The 20,152-nt window shown below is 43.5% G+C and overlaps 2 protein-coding genes across 16 annotated transcripts in view; one reads left to right on the forward strand and one right to left on the reverse strand.

Annotated features, from left to right (window-relative positions):
• Positions 1 to 10,236, forward strand: part of ZNF827 (zinc finger protein 827) — a 163,869-nt gene extending 153,633 nt beyond the window's left edge. For 2 of the 14 annotated variants that reach the window (XR_011434925.1, XR_011434924.1), the window contains exons 12-16: positions 4,051 to 4,242; positions 4,634 to 4,811; positions 6,476 to 6,542; positions 6,825 to 6,857; positions 8,327 to 10,236. Coding sequence is in view for 12 of the 14 variants with exons in the window: in XM_023636475.2 (XP_023492243.1) it covers positions 4,051 to 4,242; positions 4,634 to 4,811; positions 8,327 to 9,146 (1,190 nt within the window). In the remaining 2 variants the exon portion in view is untranslated. Of the gene's footprint in view, positions 1 to 4,050; positions 4,243 to 4,633; positions 4,825 to 6,475; positions 6,543 to 6,824; positions 6,858 to 8,326 lie in introns of all 14 variants that reach the window. The other 12 variants (XM_023636477.2, XM_070257878.1, XM_023636479.2 and 9 more) reach the window with 6 other exon arrangements.
• Positions 10,237 to 14,399: 4,163 nt separating this feature from the next.
• The window catches only part of C2H4orf51 (chromosome 2 C4orf51 homolog), a 42,456-nt gene continuing 36,703 nt past the window's right edge, over positions 14,400 to 20,152 (reverse strand). For both annotated transcript variants that reach the window (XM_023636485.2, XM_023636486.2), the window contains exon 7: positions 14,400 to 14,672. The gene's annotated coding sequence lies outside the window, so the exon portion shown is untranslated. The remainder of the gene's footprint in view (positions 14,673 to 20,152) is intronic.

The raw sequence follows: 20,152 nt of genomic DNA on the forward strand, positions 1-20,152 counted from the left end.
AATATAATGATAATCTATTCTTCTGTAATGCTTCCCATGAGCCAGGCATTGTTCTTAGTGCTTTACATATAAAAACCCATTTAATCCTCACAACAAACATATGAGGCAGGAGCTGACATTATCCCCATTTTTTAGACGAAATAATTGAGGCATAAAAGCAAATGCCTTGTCCTAGGTCATACAGCTACTAAGTGGTACAGGTGGCATTCAAACAGGTGTTGTGGATCTGAAGTCCTTATTGTTAACCACCTTGCAATTATGGCAACAACTTTAAAAGAAAGATGCTTACTTTTAAAAAATAGAAAAGTCCACCAAAAATGTCATGGTGTTTGTATTGAGGCAACAAGACAACTGGTCTTTTTTTATGGTTTCAATTTCTCAATTGCTGTCATTTTAAATTGTGAAATATTCAGGTTTTTTGACATTCTCTCCCCCTGGCTGTCCTAATTTATGAGGGTGCATTACCTGTGCACAGGTGTCCTTCACCAAGAATCTTTGTGATGCTGAAGGTGAACAAGCCCTGGAACCCCAGTGAGCCTTGGACTGAGTTGACGAGGGCGCCCTGGCTCGCTGCCTGCAGACAGAGCAGAAGGGGATGTGGGCCGAGAGGAGAGCAGGCTATTTGGGCAAGAGATTACAAATGGAGCGGGCAGGGCCATTTCCCTGTGCTGTATCCCAGAGTGGCTGCTGGGGCACCTGGATATTTATATATTTATTAATTTAGGTAGCTCTCCCCAGTGCCTTAAGCCCAAGGGTACTTGAAGCTATTCTTAAAGATGGCAACTAAAATTATATGTTTTAATTCTATAAGCTAATTTAAAATAATCACTTGCTGTATTCTGGTTGTTAAGACTGTCTTAGAGGATGGATTTGGTGAATAAATATCAGGGACTCAGGGCTCCCACTGAAAATCTTCTGTTCATCTACAAAATGTGACTAAACGGGTTATATATTTAGACAAGAGATTGGCAATAATGGTGCTGACTTTCAGGCTTCCTTGTACCAAGGGAGCGCCTGTATTTTAAAGGCATATTCCCTTCCTCCTCAAGGGTCCGTGAGTGAGGTCACATTGTGTCTGTCCAGGAACTGAGTTCAGTTCTGCTAGGAACAAGATTTTAAAAGTTGTGAACTGAAGTCAGAGTTGTTTGCACTGAGCATAATGCAGTGCTGACAGGAACAGGACTCGAAAACATTGTAAGCGGGTCAATATTTTTTCCTTCCTCTTTTTAAAAAACTTTTTTTAATTGGACAAGTAATTTATGGTCACTCTAGAAAATTCTGAAAATGCAATAAAAGAAAAAAATAATGCTGATAATTTCATGCACTACGTGTAACCACCATTGTAGCTTTGTTTATTTCCAGACTTTTTATGTGTATATATAATACATGATTTATTTTGTAATCTTTTAATAAAAGCAGTTTGTTTCTAGAGTTTACAATCACTAGATTACTTAGTTGACTGATTTGAAGGGAACTGAAGCACAGTCTCCTTATATTTTCTACCCTAACATAAAACTATGGGGTTGCATTGAATTGGTTTGGGGAGAATTGACATCTTAACAATATTGAATCTCCTGAACCATGAAAATTGTGTAGCTCTCCAGTTATCTGGGTTTTATAATGTACACCTTTAATTTATTACAGTATACCTTCAAGTAATATCATACCACTTCATATGTAGTGTGAGAACCTCATGATAGCATACTTGCATTTCTCCTCTCCCAGCCTTTAAGTTATTGTTGTCATACATTTACTTATATATGTTATAAACCCTACAATTCATTGATTTTTTTAACAAAATACTTTTATTATCTTTTAAAGAGATTTTAAATAATAAGAAAAACTCAAATGTTTACCCATGTAGTTGTCATTTCCAGTAGTCTTCATTGTTTTGTGTAGATCCATTTTTACGTTTGGTGTCATTTTCCTTCTCCCTGAAAAAAACTTTTTTAACATCTCTTGTAATATGAGTCTTTCTTTTTTTCTTGCCTTTGTTTTTGAAATGTATTTTCACTGGGTATAAAATTTCTGGTTGACAATTATTTCCTTCAGGACTTTAAAGATGTTAATCCACTACTTCTTTCTCACTTGCATTGTTTCCAGTAAAAAATCTGCTGTCATCCTTATTTTTTGTTCCTCTGCACTTAATGTATCCCTTTTACTCTGGCTGCTTTTAGGATTTTTTTCTTTATCACTGATTTTGAGCAATTTGATTATGATGTCCTTTTGTCTAGATTTCTTCATCTTTCTTATGCTTGGTATTCATTATGCTCCTTGGATCTGTGGGTTATGATTTTCCTCAAATTTGGAAAATATTTGCCCTTTTCAAATATTTTTTCTGCCCTCCCACTCTGTTAGGGACTCCAATTAAACTTAATTAAGCTACCTGAAGGCATCCCACAGTTCACTGGTGCTTTTTTTATTTTTGTAATTCTTTTTTCTGTTTCATTTCAGATCATTTCTATGCTGTTGTCTTCAAGTTCACTCATCTTTTCTGTCATATATAAATTGCTGGTTATCCCATCCAGTGTACTTTTCATCTCGGACATTGTAATTTTTCATCTCTAGAAATTTGATTTGGGTCTTTTTTATATCTTTCATACCTCTACTTAACTTTCTGAACATATGCAATACAGTTACAATAACTGCTGTTACTTTCATGTCTGCACATTCTAACAACTTTGTCAGTTCTGGGTCAGTTTTATTAGTTGATTATTCTCCTCGATTTGGGTTTGTTTTCTCATTTCTTGGCATGTTTGATAATCTTTGTTTGGATGTCAGACGTTGTGATTTAACTTCTTGGGTGCTGGATATTTTATATTCCTATAAATATTCTTGACCAGTTAATTACTTAGAAACTTTGATCCTTTTGGGCTTTGTTTTTATGTCTTGTCAGGCAGGTCTGGAGCAGTGCTTCATCTAGGGCTATTTATTCCCCATTACTAAGAGATCTTCCTCTGTTCTGCCCAGTCCCCTGGGAATTACAAGTCTTTCCATCTGGCTGGTAGAAACAGGCACTGTTCTCTAAGCCTTTCAGATGACTTTTTCCCCTCCAACCGTGGGCCGTCTCCTCACGTACTTGCTGTGACCCATACTCTGCTGAATATTCATGGGAGACCCTCCGCACGTCTCTGAGTTCTTCCTCTGTGCTGCTCTCTCCTCTCTGGTGCTCTGTCCTGCAAAGTCTAGCCATGTTGGTCTCCCCATACTCTCAGCTTTGTCTCCTCACCTCAGCAGGTGTGTCAGGCTCCACCTCTGTTGCCTCTCCCTGCGCTGCAGCCTGGAAGGTCTCTCAAGGCAGGAAGTGAGGGAATCATAGGGCCCACCTCTTTTTTTTCCTGTCTCTCAGGAATCACTCTTCTTCATTGCCTAATGTCCAGTGTTGGAAACTATTGTTTGACACGTTTTGTCTGGTTTTTTTAGTTGTTTCAGTAGTGATGGTAAATCTAGTCTCTGAGACTCCATCCTGAATGGAAGCAGAAGTCTCCTGACACTAGATTTTAATGACCTGTTGACTTGCTTACTTCTGGTTTTGAGAGAGAGTCCAGTGTGCAGTAATGAAGAGCATGGATGCTAGAGTCAGACCAACTGAAATCTCCGCTCCACCACTTGCTGGCCATGTGACCTAGGCCAGGTTAACCCGACTGTGCCTCCCTTCCCTCATCTGTAAAATGGGGTGGTAATAGTCATGTATCATCAGATTTTGGCGAGGATAAAAATGAGATACTGCATTTGAAGCATGACACAGTTCCTGGAACTTGGTAGCACATCCAGGACATCTTAGCTATTGTTGCCATTTTATTTTAATTATCGTAAGACCCCAGTCAACACTTACCAAATGAAGGACTATGTGCTCTTGACCCCAAGTACCACAAGTGTCATCACCATAGGTGACTGGGATCTGAGATCCCTTAGGTGTACTGGGGGAGCTTGTGCTTTCTAAATGATGATGTAGCCGTGAGACCAAACTCCCCGCCGCTAATTGTTATTATTCGAGGGTTTTCATATCCTAAATAACAGATCTGGGTTTTTTTTTTTTTTAATTTTCAGGGGAAGACAGAAAGACCCCAAGTGAATCAAACAGCCCCTCTTCGTCCTCCCTCTCAGCTCTGAGTGATTCAGCCAACAGCAAAGACGATTCAGACAGCTCCCAGAAAAACAAGAGCGGGAACAACCTGCTGGTCATCTCTGTCGTGCCTGGGAGCCAACCCTCACTGACTAGTGAGGAAAAGCCAGAAAAAGGTAAGGAGGAGATGGGTTGGCCTGCTCAACCTACCCCAGTCTAGAGGGTGACCCACCCAAGTCTAGGGGGTGACCCAGTCTTGAGAATAAGCCCTTGAGAGGGGTGATGTTGGAAAATGCATATTAGGCTTGGGAACACTATAACTTGTATCACCTCAAATTTGCATCTCCTTTGGGCTTGATTTGCATCCAGATATGGGGTGGAAGGATGGGGAGGGTGACATTGATTTGGAAGCTGTACGTTTAACTCCTTTTAGCATGGAGATGCAGGGCACAGTGCCCGACAGGGTATAGCTGGTGAGGAGAGGGGAAGCGGGGGCATCTCCACCCTACTCCTGCCCTCCTGTTCCTCTGCCCCATGCGCCTGTACATCCAGCTTCGGTCCTTTCAGGGTTCGAATGCGTTTTTTGCAACTTTGTCTGCAAGACGAAGAACATGTTTGAGCGCCATCTGCAGATACACCTCATCACCCGGATGTTTGAGTGTGACGTGTGCCACAAGTTCATGAAGACCCCCGAACAGCTGCTGGAGCATAAGAAATGCCACACTGTCCCCACCGGTGGGCTCAAGTAAGGAAAGCAAGTACAGAACCTTTTACTGTGTTGTTATTAAACTCCCTTTCCCCATCCCTACCCCATCCCCTCCCCTGAAGGTTTTGGGGTACATGGAGAGAGGGAGCTCGGCATGGGGGGCGTTGATCAGGCACCTCTGCTACTTTTAGCTAGATATGAATTAGACCTGTCCCCGAGGAGGGCAGCAGATGTCAGCAAAAGAATCCATTTCACAAATATCCCGGGATTCCCGGCAAGCAAGAAGACATGTTGGAGCAGCTCGGTGTGCAAGGGTGGACTCATCCTCCACTGCTGGAGTTTTGTTCAGACTTGATTTCAATGGACCGGGGCGTTAGTGTCCCCACGTGTAAACATTACACTGTCACTGCACTTCACTGTCTCTATTTTTTAGCTGATTTGCCGTATATCTTTTAAAGAAGCATTATAACCACCCCATCCGCAAACCACCCCCAAATATTCAATCCTTGCCAGTATGAACAGGCAGGAGGCAACGTTTTTCATGCAAAGATCACCTGCCTTGTGTCTTCTGTAAACATGCCTGATGCCTTCTCTGGAACTGGAATTGGGATCTCCCTGGTTTAGCCGTCCTGAGATCTGACATTTCCAGTCACATGTTGTTCACAGATCCCCAAAGACCTAGACAACAAGCATCATCATTAACCAGCATTTGCAAGAAGCCCTCTGGTCTGAAGTGAGACCCATCAGTTATTATCAAAGGCACTGTGTGTCTGGCTTGATAAGAGGTGCTAAAGGGCAAACAAGGAATAAAACATAATTTCCACCCTCAGGAAATTTATGTCCTAGCACTGCCGGAATTTAATCTTCCCTGTGATTCTGAAATCAGAGTCCCTGTTCACAAGGCACTTATGGGCCAGTAAAGAGAACGAAGCGTATGTCGCAGGGCACAGAAGGACACATTATTTTCAAGACAGAATTATTCATGGTTAGCTGAAATGGTCATGTAATTAAAAGAATGAAAAATTACATTTTACTTAAATACGAGAAAAAATTTTTTGTTTTTAAACATTTTTATCTTTGAAACTCACAACTTGCCAGAGAGGTGGCATGACTCTCCTGAATGGGCGAGGGATGGAGAGACCCAGAAGGACCCTGGGAGTCGAGTGTTGTGGCCCATGCACGGTTAACTCTCCCAGGCTCCTGCCTGGTCAGGGGGACCCTCCTCAAAAACTTGCTCAAACAGAGGAGTTGGGGAGCAGGACCTACTGTGGAATTCCATTTTGTTTTACTCTTGGGGCGCTTAGGTGGGAGGGGGAGGAGGGGCTTACAGGGATCGGGGAGGGGAGATGCTAATTCAAGACCACCAGTAAATGGGAAATACCCAGTAAGAGCTTATTTGGGAACGTGATTTGGTTTGTTCCCACTGTCCCTTTCTAAATATTTATGTACTCTTATTTAAAACAAACAAAAAAAAGAAAACCATGTATTTCTGTGGTTGGACTAGCGCTCATCACCTTCCCAGTAGCCCAGTCACACCCATGAAGTCTTCGGCGTGGCCACTTGTGGCTTTGCCAGTTAGTCTTTCCTCAGGGACCTAAGGAGTCCCGAGCCTCCGAGCCGTTGGGGAGAACGCCCAGTGAACACTGATGCTTTTGTCGGTACAGACACTTCCCGTGCGGTGCTAACGGTCCCCTGTGTAATAGTTTATGTTCTAGGATGACCAAGTAGAAGAATACTTTGAAAAAATTGATAATGCCTTCTGGCTATACAGTGAGTCTTTGTTTTGTTTTGTTTTGTTTTCCCTTTGCCGTATCAGAGAATTAATTTGCCTGAGAGGGTGTCTTGACGATAAATAATGGGAGCACGGAAAACCCATAGCACTTTGCCTGAGCAGCGAAAGAAAGCTTGAGCCGTGGGTCACAGAAATGTCCTTAAAATGAAACAGACTGCCGATGTCTCAATTGCTTTTCTGTGATGGAACTGCTTGTACTCTATATCCTGTTCATAATGCAGATCAAATAAGATTATACTATTATTTTTCTTTTGCCGTAGCTCAGGACAGTGGTGAGTTTCAGACTCCTCTAGGTAAGGCCCAGCTTGGCGTAGGGGTTGTGTGTGCACCTGACCTGGGAATGGGCTTCATATTTCTCTCGTGTGCACTCTTCTGTGAGCTGAGGTTCCAAGGCTAACGGCGAGCTTGGCGCTGAGGAGCAGTGCACGGTGCACTCGGTCGTGTTGGGCTCTGCTGAACACCTCTCCAAACCCTCAGAGGACACCTCACTCCTGGGCCCCGCTGCGCTGCAGGGGCCCAGCCAGAGCTGAGGCAGCCACTTTTGCATCCGCATCCTTTTTGTAAAGAGAGCAAACACGCTACAGCTATCCTATCAGCCACCGACTCGAGCCTGGCAGCTTCCAAAAGAGAAGCTCAGCAGAATTTGTAAACATGCCCTTACTGCTCCTTCTGGCCCCTCTGGACAGCCAGGAGGCTTGGGGGAGGGGAGCCTAGCCTCCCTGCGTAGGACGGAGAAACCAAGGCACAGAGAGGCCCAGGCTTTGTTCCAGGGCATTTCCAGCTAGAGCTCGATCAGGTGACGGAGCTGGGACCAGAATCTGCCTCAATCACATGTAGAGACCAATCCAGTAATGAAGCAGTGCCTGCCATGTGCTGAGTCCTCTCCCAAGCACTGTAGAGAATGCAGAAGAAATGTCAGATACGGTCCTGCCCGCTGAGAATTTATGATCCAGTTGGATTATTATTATTTCCATGATGTAATAATGTATTACTAATGTCTTTAAGCTCCAGATAGCAGTTGTCTCCCTCCCTCCTTATCCCTCATTTGCAGATGAGCTGGTGGGTGGGCCTCCTCCTCCCATGCCCCCGTGCTGGTCCTCATCTTCCTTCCCTGATGGAGAGCCAGTGCTGTAGGACACAGGTTTAACGAGTACATCTCTATGTATATACACACACAGAGACACACACAGGCCTTCTCATCCTAACAACCCTTTAATAAGCACGATTCTGACCCCTATGACTTTCTGTTTGCTGGAGGTAGCTCTCCCCTATAAGCTGTTCTTTAAAACTCTTAGCCTTTCTGCGTGTGCTTGGTGTGGTGCATGAAAAGTCGATTCTTTGTGTTGCTCCCATCTAGAGGGGAGGTCATGAGGTTACCCCTCTGCTATGTCCGATTGGGAGTGGGGAGGGTTTCAAGGGGATGGGCGGGGAGGCTGGAGGGGAGCGACAGCTTATTTATTCCTCACACTTTCTCTGCTCCCCTTCCTAAGAGCTGGTGTTCACTGTTCCAGCCAGGAGACCCAGAGTAGGCTGAGTAGACCTCGTCAGAGCTCCTCCTTTGTGGGGACGGCTCTATAAGCAGAGAGAGCCAAAGAGGGCCATCTCAACCCCTGAGAGGCAGCAGGGCTGGGCTGGGCAGGGGCAAGCCAGGCCTCAGAGTTTGGAGGGTGGCGTGAGGGAAGAAGGCAGGTGAGGCGGGTACAAGAAGGGCCACAGCAGAACCTGTCTGGCTGAACCTCCCTTTCATTGCTTCCCCCGGCAGGTGCCCATTCTGCATTTATTCCACCAACCGCCCCGCTGCCATGGAGTGCCACCTCAAGACCCACTACAAGATGGAGTACAAGTGCCGGATCTGCCAGACAGTGAAGGCCAACCAGCTGGAGCTGGAGACGCACACCCGGGAGCATCGCCTCGGCAACCACTACAAGTGCGACCAGTGCGGCTACCTGTCCAAGACGGCCAACAAGCTCATCGAGCACGTGCGCGTGCACACCGGGGAGCGGCCCTTCCACTGTGACCAGTGCAGCTACAGCTGCAAGCGCAAGGACAATCTCAACCTGCACAAGAAGCTGAAGCACGCGCCACGCCAGACCTTCAGCTGCGAAGAGTGCCTGTTCAAGACCACCCACCCTTTTGTCTTCAGCCGCCACATCAAGAAGCACCAGAGTGGGGACTGCCCCGAGGAGGACAAGAAGGGCCTGTGTCCAGCCCCCAAGGAAACAGCCGGCCCCGGGGCCCCGCTCCTTGTCGTCGGGAGCTCCCGGAATCTCTTGTCTCCCCTGTCGGTCATGTCTGCCTCCCAGGCTCTGCAGACCGTGGCCCTGTCTGCCGCCCACGGCAGTGGCTCAGAGCCCAACCTGGCACTCAAGGCTTTGGCCTTCAACGGCTCCCCTTTGCGCTTTGACAAGTACCGGAACTCGGATTTTGCCCATCTCATTCCCTTGACAATGTTATACCCCAAGAACCACTTGGATCTCACATTCCACCCTCCCCGACCTCAGACTGCGCCTCCCAGCATCCCGTCCCCCAAACACTCCTTCCTCGCCTACCTGGGACTAAGAGAAAGAGCAGAGACTGTCTGACGGCAGCCATGTTCTGTACCAAAAACAAAGAGACAAAAACAAAAAACCCACAAAACTTAAACACAACCCCAGCAGGTGTATGTTGCTGCAAAACCTACAGGCCCCCATGGGTCTGAACCACGTGTACTGTATATCTTTAGTAAGGAATAGAGAATTGGCTCTGTGTGTATACCTATTGCATTGACCTGAAAGCTGCTTTATCCAATCTTCAGAGAGGTGACCTACTGCCTACTCTACCTTCGAGGCATGCGCCCCAGCCACCCACTCCCACTCTCAGCCCTTCTCCGTGCTTCTATCTGAAAGGAATTCTGTCTTGTTAAACCCTCAAGAGAGTGTCCTTAATAGCAATCAGCACTTGTAAGCTTATATACTGGTGCATTTTTGTTTTCTGTTGGGTGAGTGGGGTGTGTGGGCGTTTGTGGATTCTGAAAGAGAAAGCCGTGTGTCGTGTGCCATGATGTTTCTCTTGCACATTCTTTGTACTGGCTTCTTTAACAGCGATGACCATTCTTTTCCCTCCTGGGTTGTTCATCCGCTACAGTCTCTCCCTGAGCTCCTTCATCACCTTTCCCTCTCTATTTTGTGGCTACAGAGTGGTAGGGCCTGGTGCTCGGTCGATGAAGGAATGGTAGACATCCACAGTGCTGCTTGAGATTTCCGACAGAGTGCTGGAGACCTTGTGCTCGAGCTTTTCTGGTTGAGGATACGAGGAATCAAGAGACCCACCTGGAAGAAATATCTGGCAGCACTGCAACTAACATCACAAAACTGAAGTGTGTTTTTGTGTGTGTCCATACGTATACAGTGTGTATGGTACACACACACAGTGCATCATTTTTTTAAGGGCAGATTATATATATATATATGATGTATTAATTCAGTGGTTACCATTTGTTTGCAGGAAAAAAATTGTATGAGTGAAAAATTTTATGGTTGATAAATCCAGCCAAGGAGATTACAAGGGGTTTGGATAAATTCTGGGTATAAATGCTCAGACTAAAAAAAAAAGAAACGGCAGTTTTGCACAGTGCTTTGGTCTTGCACTAGTTTTTTTTTTTTCTCATCTGCAAAAAAAAAAAAAAGAAGAAAAGGAAGAAAATGTACCTTTTATATGGAATGAGTAGACTGTGTGTTTGAAAATTTCGTCACAACCTCTTTGACATATAACGACCCAACAAAAAGGTGCTGTTTAGTCCTACGGTTCAGTTTATGCCCCTGAAAAGTTTCCATTGTGTCTGCAGGTCATCTGGCTATAGCGGTATTCTCCATGTTATTAATAATTCTGTATTCCATTTTGTTAACGCCTGGTAGATATAACCTGCTAGGAGGCTAACTTTATACTTATTTAAAGCTCTTATTTTGTGGTCATTAAAATGGCAACTTACGTGCAGCACTTTATTGCAGCAAGAAGCAGATGTAGATTGGTTGCAAAGCCCTCTGCTCATCTTTAAAAAGTGATGGGTGATTTAAAAACAAGAAAAGGAAAACAATCTTTGGCGGAATATGTTCATTGCTTGTATTTTTAAGACGACAGAATTTCCAGTATGAAACAGACTGAAAGAGCAGGAAGAAATGTGCTTTGTATAATAATGGGAAGTTTGGAATATAAAAGTTTATATATTATTTATCTATTGAAGAACTCGTGTACAGGAGGAACGATGCTTTCTGACTGCGTTGCCGTTTTCCATCACGTGTTACCCTAGAGTTGGGATTTCTTTTTTCATCTGTTTCACCAGGGGAAATAAAAGCATCGCTAATTTTCTTCCTCTAGTCAGTTTGCTTCACTGAAAGCTCCCTCAAAGTTGGTACAGTTCTACAGGAAGCCAGAAGCCTGTACCGTCTGTCCACACCATGGTCCCCCCGCCCCGCCTGCGCACCCACCTTCCTTCCCCCAGACCTAGCAGGCGTGCTGTACTTCCCCTCGCCAGTCAGCCAGCCCTGGCAAACCTGTTTACACTAAGGGGATGTCCCCGGGAGCAGGGACGCTGAGCCAGCCAGCTAGGGCGGGAAGCTCCTGCGCCCTCGGTCATTCTCCAGCAGAGACATTTGTTCTTGGCCATGTTTGAAAAGTCATTCAACCTCGCCACGTCAATGTCTCAGTAAAAGACACTATAGACAGTTATGGACAATACACTCCAAGAATACTGGGCTTATGGGTGGGTTGGTTTTTTTTTAAAGTCATGTCTTTATCCCCCATATAATGGAGAATGTGCCACTTGGCTAATAGTGTGCTTTCAAAATTACAAGTTCAGTGATGACAAGAAAGAGGGCCACAGTGATCCCACAGAGGCTGGCAGAAAAGGGCAATCACACATAAGCACCAGCAGGTTAAAAACCTGAAAGGATGCCCCTGACAATTAGGACTACAGATTTTACAGCATGCCACTTGTGCAATATGAGGTCCTAGGTTGAAACTTTCGAGATCTAGAGGGGTGTCAGAAGGAGATGTTTACTGCTCAAATGCCGTGCATTTCACTGCTTGCCACTGAACTTGTATTTGAATGACTTAGTTATGCTTAATGTAATTGGGCAACTTTTTTAGCACTTTGGAAAGAATCATCAATCTTTCTGGTAAATTATAAAAGTTTTCTGAGTGAGAAAAGGTGTGTTTGGAGTTTGTTTGACTTTTTATATTATTATTATTGTTATTAATAAAGAAAAAATCTACAGCATTTTTCAGACTCCACCGAGATAATATGTACCCCTGCATTTGGTCTGCAGTTTGACACCCAGGGAAGGATGTGTTCCATAGATATCCTTTCCGTGGAAAACACTAACGTCTTTGAGAAATTCACCTGCCAACTAACTTCAATTCTGTTTTCACTATGCATTCTTCAATGAAAGCTAGCTTATTTTTCCATATAGTAATGCAGTTAGAGTTCTCAGCACTTTCTTCTATCGTTTTTTTAACTCCTCATGTTATGTTCAGATGATCATACTGTCAAGGTTTGTGTACATTACTGAAAATTTGTATTGTATAAAGCTTTTTGCATTACAAGGCTGTACAGGGTCATTTTGACAGTAACTGGTATATTCCTTTGCATCTTATGTTGCATTGCCAATTTCTAGTGTATCCAGTTTGGAAGTATAATATACTCTAATTAAAAAAAAAAAGGTTGGCTATACTCTTGTTTCTTTTTCTTTCTTGGTTGCCATCCTTGACTACTTGTTAGTTTCAAAGTTTTGTTTGTCTTGCTTTGTTCTGATTTTTACTTTTCAGTGTATTTTAAATAAGTTTAGGAAATGTCCACTACTAGTTAGAACTCTTGCACATTCGAGGTTTGAAGAGCCATGGTTATAATGCAAACTGTTATTACGTAAGTCATTCATAGACATCAAGGTTGAGAGCGTATCCATCATTCAGTACAGTTGCAGGCTGGCTCCTTCCTGAAATTACATAGTGACATTTAAAAATGTTCAGCAGCCTTACCTTCTCCTCCTTAAGACCATTTTATTAACCCTATACCAAAGAGGGGAAAAAAGCAGATGAATAATTTCATTTATCTTAATGAAATTTGGCAAGTGTGAGGTTTTTTTTTTTTTTTGAGGAAGAGTTGCCCTGAGCTAAACATCTCTTGCCAATCTTCCTCTTTTTTTTCCCCCTAAAGCCGCAGTACATAGTTGTATATCCTAGTTGTAGGTCATTCTAGCTCCTCTGCGTGGAATACCGCCACAGCATGGCTTGATGAGTGGTGTGTAGGTCCACACCCAGGATCTGAAATGGCAAACCCCGGGCTGCCGAAGCAGAAGGTGTGAACTTAACCACTGGGCCACGGGGCTGGGTCCTATGAGATTTTAATGAGGGGGGAAGTGGTATATTTTGCAAACTAGATAATAATCTATCCAAATGCAAGCAATACCTCACCACTCAAAGGAAGATACCAGAGAAACAGACTGAGGCCAAAAAAAAAAGAGATGAAAAGCACACTGAAAGTTCAAACAAAAATTTTTTTAAATCTATTTTAAAGTTATAAACATTCCCCATGGATCTGTGATGATGGGTAAAATATATAAAGCAACAAAAGAGAATTTTTTGCCTGGTTCACAACTTGCATGCTTATAATATCCCTTGCTTATTACAAGAAACTATGAACCACTTGACTCTAACATTCAAAAAGATCAAATTTACTTTTTACAAAATGAGATAATGTAGGAGAAGCCACTTCAAAAATGACAAGTCACTAATCAGACACAATTTTCCTCCTTTTTTCATCCAATAGCTATTTTTTAGGTGAATGAATCAAGTTCTCTCACTTGATTCATATTCCAGTTTAGTTTGGGGGTGGCTGATATTTACTGAAAATACTAAAATAAGTCAAACTTCTTTGCTTTTTGTTAGCACTACAAGCAACAGTATCTTCTCATTTTGTATACATACTTTATTCCCCTTCAATTCCACATGTACCTCACATTTTCCCTGTGGTTGAGAAAAGCTAGAAACATGAAGAAAATATTCACCAGTGTGATCATCGTTTCCCCTGTTAATGGGCTTCCAGTGACTGAGGAATGCCTGGCATCAGAGCCATCCATGACGGGACAGACCACATCCTCGTCCATCTTCGCTTCCCTGGAGAGCGCTACATGTACACCTGGGCATCTCCAAGCCAGTACCATGGCCCTGTTTGAATTTAGTCCAAGATCATACATACTTTTCCTATTGTTGTGTTAAGTAAAGACATTTTACGTTAAGACTCAGGCCATGTTTTCTGTAATGTGTCTACAGCTGACTGACCCCATTTAGTGACCACCAAAAACTGTCCCTGACCATTTAACAGAGCTTCAGCACTGGTCACAGGGGAACAAGGAGACAGCAAGGCTTGACGAGCACATGCCTATCCTTACCCACAGTCAGAAGCATCATATTAGAACTCTTGCCTGCCAAAGGTCATGAAGCGCTTGTGAACAATTTGAAGGGGAAGGCACACCTCATCAGCTGCCAAAACACAGAAATCGAGTCATCTCAGCGCTTTCGGCCCTTGGGGAAGAAGGAGAGCCAAGAAGAGCTCAGTGCACCTAAAATGGTAGGGAGGGACGGAAGGGGATAGCAGCTGAATGATTTTATCTGCAATGGTTCCAGAAGACAGAGAATGTAAAACCAGAATCCTTCCCAATGCACCCTAGAACCTGTGAGCAAAATCAAGGATGCAAGGATAGCCTTGGTGATTCAGACTCCATTCTAGGGAGCCATCAACCACAAACATTCAAGAGAGCCAGCCAACATTCTTACTACACCACTCTCTCAAAACAGAAGAGTTCCACACAAATTAAAGTTTATTTTGCAAATAACTACAATAAACTAAGCAAGCAAATGCCCACAAAGCAAGGCCCAGGGGCAAATGAAATGAGAGGACATTAAATGACTCTGGGGATGGAGGGGCCCGTTCTTCCTCTGTCCAGGGTCTGAACGGTCTTACTTCTCAGTCAAGATTTCTTCTTTATGAAGCAGGAGATCCCCATTCACAATTCTTTCCTGATAAGTGGATCTGTGAAACAGGAAAGTGTAAATCCTGCTCACATTGGTAGGAGCTGCAAGGGGAAAAGAAAAATCAATTGCTATTTCCCCTTGGAATTCCTTTTTGATAGAGTTAAGTATTAGTTAGTTCTTAGTTTTCAACAGAATTTTAGACCTAGAGCAGAGAATCTACCTTAATTCACACTTGAAAATTATTTTCCCCAATGCCAGTCCCTACAGGTGGCTTCCTCCCCTATTGAGTGAGAATATCTGGATTACAGATAATGTTTTTCAACCATGAGGGACATTACGGTGGTGTCAGATCACCTGAGTTTGAAGCCAGGCTCAGAAGCACCTTATAAAAAGAGAGGTTGAACCCAATGATCTCTAAGACCCCTTCCTACCCTAATGAATAAGATATAACATGCTATGATTCTATGAGTCTTTCTAAACAAGCAAATGTCAACCTTTTATTTTTATTTATTTATTTATTTTGAGGAAGATTAGCCCTGAGCTAACATCTGCTGCCAATCCTCCTCTTTTTGCAGAGGAAGACTGGCCCTGAGCTCATAACCATGCCCATCTTCCTCTACTTTATATGTGGGACACCTACCACAGCATGGCTTGCCAAGCAGTGCCATGTCCGCACCCAGGATCCGAACCGGCGAACCCTGGGCCACCGAAGCGCAACGTGTGAACTTAACCGCTGCGCCACTGGGCCAGCCAAATGTCAACCTTTTAAAGCAAAACTGGTTGCCAAGCAGAATCCTTGCAAGGCAGTTATAGCAAAAATGGCACCTCAAGCTTTCAAGCCACAACAGATTTAAGGGGGAAAAAATGGCTAAAAATGTTTTTCTGCTAACTTCAGAGTTTGGGAGGTCTAAAATTTTCTCTTCTGATTAAACACTAAATCATCATGCTTGGATTGCCTGCAGTTATCTTGAGGGTAGCCTAAACATATTTTATCAAACCAAGGGAACTTGATCTGGTTAGATTAGTTAGGGGGTAGCCAGATGGGGATGCAAAGGTTTTGCCCCACCCATTGCCTCTCTCTAACTCCACCCCCTCCTTTTCCCACCACCCAACACCTTTCAACCTCCTCCAGGTAACTAGTGCAATTGTGACCCCTGAGCTCTCTGTTGATCATGCTTCAAATGTTTTCTGTAGAAGAGCAAATGGTTTATTTTAACAGGTAATGAAAGACATTTTAGTTTTAGTATAATGAAAGAATATACTAAATATTTTTATTCTGCCACTTGTTTAAGAAGACTCTTAGCCCGAGAACTCTGAGCACATCATGAAAACTCCCAGGCACTTCCGTTGGATGGAAAGGCTCCACGTGTTCACAGAGACACAGGGGAATAACTGATCTGTCTCTATCATTAGACAAGTAAAGTCAAGAGAGTATACACTGGGCTGGGACTAGGGAAAGTTTAACCATCCCCCAGCCTGAATGTAGGGCTCCACCCAAACCATCCCAGAACAGCGAGTGTCTTTCAGATCTTAAAGATTTCTAGATACAAGATGCCATCACTTGACTTCGGTGTTCTCTTATTTTTCTTTTAACTGAATTCCTAATTAGTGGTCCACAGACTTTTCAGTGCGTATTATAAAGGACCACCAAGCTGCCTGTCCCCTTATGTCCCACTTCAAATAGAATGTCTGTTCGAACATTCTCCATGCAATGGGTTTGATCAGTATTTGTAGCCTCCCAATCCCCCTCCATCTATCTATTTTCTGGGTATCCCTAAAAAGCAGACCCCTGAGATTTATTCAGGAAAGCAATTCCAGAAACAAAAGTGGGGAACTAGAAAGAGGGGAAAGCCAATCCCAAGGTGCACTGGCAAGCTAGTCATTGCTGTGAACACCTGGAATGCAAGCCCTCTGGGAACCATCATGAGGAGCTGTGTATGTGTATCTCAGAATGGACAGTCAAAGGGATGGGAGACAGAAGGGGCTGGAGTAGCCCCAGAGAGTGTTAACTCCCTTGCACTTACAGGTTTGCCGGTAATTTAGAGTGGCTGAGTAGGTCCCCACCGTCAGCCAAGGCAAAGAAGCCAATGGTGCAGAAAGTAAGAGACGCTTGGTGAAGCTGAGGTGAGGCTCTGTCAATTACACCTGATCATAGCTAGTTGCTACAGCAAAGGCTTGAGTAAGAAGGTGAGTTTATGAGATGGGGAACAATAGGTATCCAATAAAATTATCATATTTGGCACGAATGTTGCCATCACTTAAGCCTCTAAACCAATGTTGGCTACTCATCCAACCTTTGGATTAGCTCGAAGCTCTTCTCCTTTCCCCCAGTGGGAGTTGGAGGGTGCTGGGTCATGATGCCAAGGAATGGAAGAGGTGGCACAGGAGAAGTAGGTAAAGGCTCTCTCATTTATCTAGCGGAGTCTCTTTAGAGTCTTCCTTTCTTTGGGGTTTGCTTTTTGATTTCTCTAATGGAATTGAGCTCTTCTAGGACTCCATTAAAAGGAAGTCTCTTGTCAGGGACATGGGCTGCCTCCAACCTCAGAGAGTCTCCTTGACCTGGGAAAGCCACATGAGAGCCCAAATGAGGCCAGGGGAGAGGAGCCATCCCCCAGATTTCTGAGGCCAGCCTCACTCCCATGCAAAAGGCATCCTAGTGGCTCTCATAGGTCCCAATTTACCATGAATGGGAGTCCAACAAGGGGTCAGCAGCCAGACCTCAGGTAGGAATAAGAAGGTTACATTTGCCCGGAATTTTCTTTGTACATATATCTCCCTCAGGAACCTAGGGCTGGACAGGGAGGTATCTGTCCTCATGGAAAACAGCTGATTGAACATTGAAATATTCAGGATATTGGTTATCTCTATTTATTTCCATCTCTAACCCACAACTAGCAGTCCTTTTACTAATGGAAGACTGGGCTAAGCATGGACTATGGGTAGTTACATAGATACATACAACATATTTATAAAGAATGCATAGAGTACATATATAACGTAAATAGAAACATAATAGATATGTATTTGTGTGAGAGCATCCAGAAGGAAAACCATGAATTTTATTATTCTGGGATTCACAATACTAAAAGGTAATATTTTTCATGCTTCCTTTGTACTGCTGAAAATAAATACAGATTGATGAAAGAGTAACATATGAAAAGAATAATTAAGGGTCAAAGAAATCTCATTAATCAGAATATCTCCTTGCCCATCATTTCCACAATTAAATAAATGGGCATTGCAATGGGTCACCACCACACTATCAGTCAAGGTCCCATCTCTTTATGGCATCAGACAATAGACACAGAAGCAGCAAGAGCTAAATATGCAGGAGTCGTGGTTACACAAAAGGGCCGTGTATCTTTTTAAGTGGGCAGAATAAAAATTTCCCGCTGGTGAAGGACTTTACAATTTGGCTTGTCTGCCTCTGAGTAAGGCTAAATTGTGAACATGCATGATTTTGTGTCACAGGATCCTGTCTTTAAATATGAGCCCTCACGTTACCCATAATCCATCGCCTCTCTCACTATTATTCTCTGCACCTGTGCTTTACAACCCAAAGTTTCCATCCCAGATGGCCATATTCTAAAGCAAGTGGAAGCCTATCCTGTCAATCACTTTTGCCGCCACAGACTCTCCTTCCACTCCAACCTTGACCAGTTTCTCTCTGCTTTTCATTTATTATTTAATGAGCAACAAATATGTGGAAAGTCATGTGCTAGCAACTTATAAGAAATAGAGATAAATAAGATACATTTCCTAGCTTTAAGGGGTTTACCATCCAACTGAAGAAATATACGTTTGAGCAAATGCATTATAATACTACACAAATACACATAAATTAGTGCGGAAATATTGAATAAAGAGCTACCAATTCCAACCAGGGGGAGAGGAGGCTTTACGGGAGATGTAGTACGCAAACTACAATCTAAAGGAGAAGTAGGATTTTCATAGGCAGAAAAAGTGGGGAGGGCATTCCAGATTGAGAGAACAGCTTGAGAAAAAGCAAGGTGAAAAACTGCCTCATGGGTTCTGTTGTGCTAGAAGGTAATGAAACCAAACAAAGCCAGCTTGTGTAGGGCTTCGAGTCCCTTGTTAAGGAGACTGAACATCTAAACTACTCCATACTTAATAAGAGCTAAGAAAAAATTTTGAGGAGGAGAATGGCATGATGTGACCTGTGTTTCACGAAGAGAATTCTAGCAGTGCTACAAAAGGAAGACTTGAAAGACAAAAAAGATCCTAAACCAAAGCCATCATCTTCTCCCTCACATATGCCCCTTAACCATGTATTCTTTAGCCCCATAAGGGCACACCCATCCTCCAGGTGACCCAAGCTATAAACCTTGGGGTCAATTTTGCCTCCTTCTGTCTCTCTTCCTCCTTTTCTCTTCCTCCCTATCTTTGGACAGTTAATCCATCAGAGTCCTGTTTATTTTATCTGCTAAATATTTTATGAATCTGTTCTGTCTTTCCACTCTTAACATCCTGGTGCAGGCCCTTTGCATTCTTGCCAGGTGCCTCACAATAGTTTCCTGTCTGAATAGGACATTCTTGTGTAGAAAAGACTGAAAAATTCATTCCAGAGCTCAGAGGAAATTTCTTGATCAGACTTGTAGACACAAAGACAATGTTTAGAGCCAGCAGAGAGGGCGATAACATCATGGTGGCATCAACACCAAAGACAGAACCTTGGGAGATGCCAACTTTAATGGAGAAAGAGGAGGAGGCAAGATGGGAGACTGAAAAGAAACAATCATAGAAGTTGCAGATAAGCACAACATTGTTAGAGAAGCCAAGGTTAGAGAGACTTTTATGTGGAATTGGACAGAAGGATGAGCAGCGTGAGGCTGAATCTCACAGCCTTTACCAATTTGATGGTCCTTGGTGATCTTTAAGGATGCAGTTTCAGTGACAGGTTGGCGTGGAAACCAAAATCCAATAGGTTAAAGAATGAACTGATGGTGAGGAGCTGGTGACAAGGAGAAAAGTCTACTCTTGTATCAAGTTTGGTATCGAAAGAGAAAAAAAATCACGCACACCTAGTACTTTCCAAAAGATGCCAAATCTTCCCTTCCCTCTCAGGAAAATCTAAGCTTTTCCCATTCCCTGCTTCACATTCCTTCAAAGAGGAGAAGCGTAATCTGCCGATATTACCAGCCCCAGCCACACTCCAAACCAATTTTCCGTCTCCCTTTTGGTATAACTCATCCTTTGAAGTGCATGCCGTCTGTCTTCACACCACCCCTGCTATTGCTGTCTGCCTGGACCAGCTTCTGTTAGCCAAAGAAGAAGGAAACAGGCTGCGTGGATAAAATTTAGTAACACTTCTAAATACAAGAGTCTAGAGAAGTGCAAAAAAATGGTCAAGGGTTAGAAAGTCATCCGCTACCTCCCCTTTACTGTGGCCAGAATTATAAAATAAGGATTCCAGTGCAGAAAGATGAAGGCTTAGGCGGAAATACCATAGGCCTCTAAAACAACGTGGTGGATGTGACCAGAGAGCACAAATTCAGTCACCAAATTCCAGAATGTTAGACCTGGGGGTTAAATCTAGAAGCTTGCAAGAGGTTGTTTATGT

The sequence above is a fragment of the Equus caballus genome, chromosome 2, assembly GCF_041296265.1.
Source record: "Equus caballus isolate H_3958 breed thoroughbred chromosome 2, TB-T2T, whole genome shotgun sequence".
NCBI classification, from domain to species: Eukaryota; Metazoa; Chordata; class Mammalia; order Perissodactyla; family Equidae; genus Equus; species Equus caballus.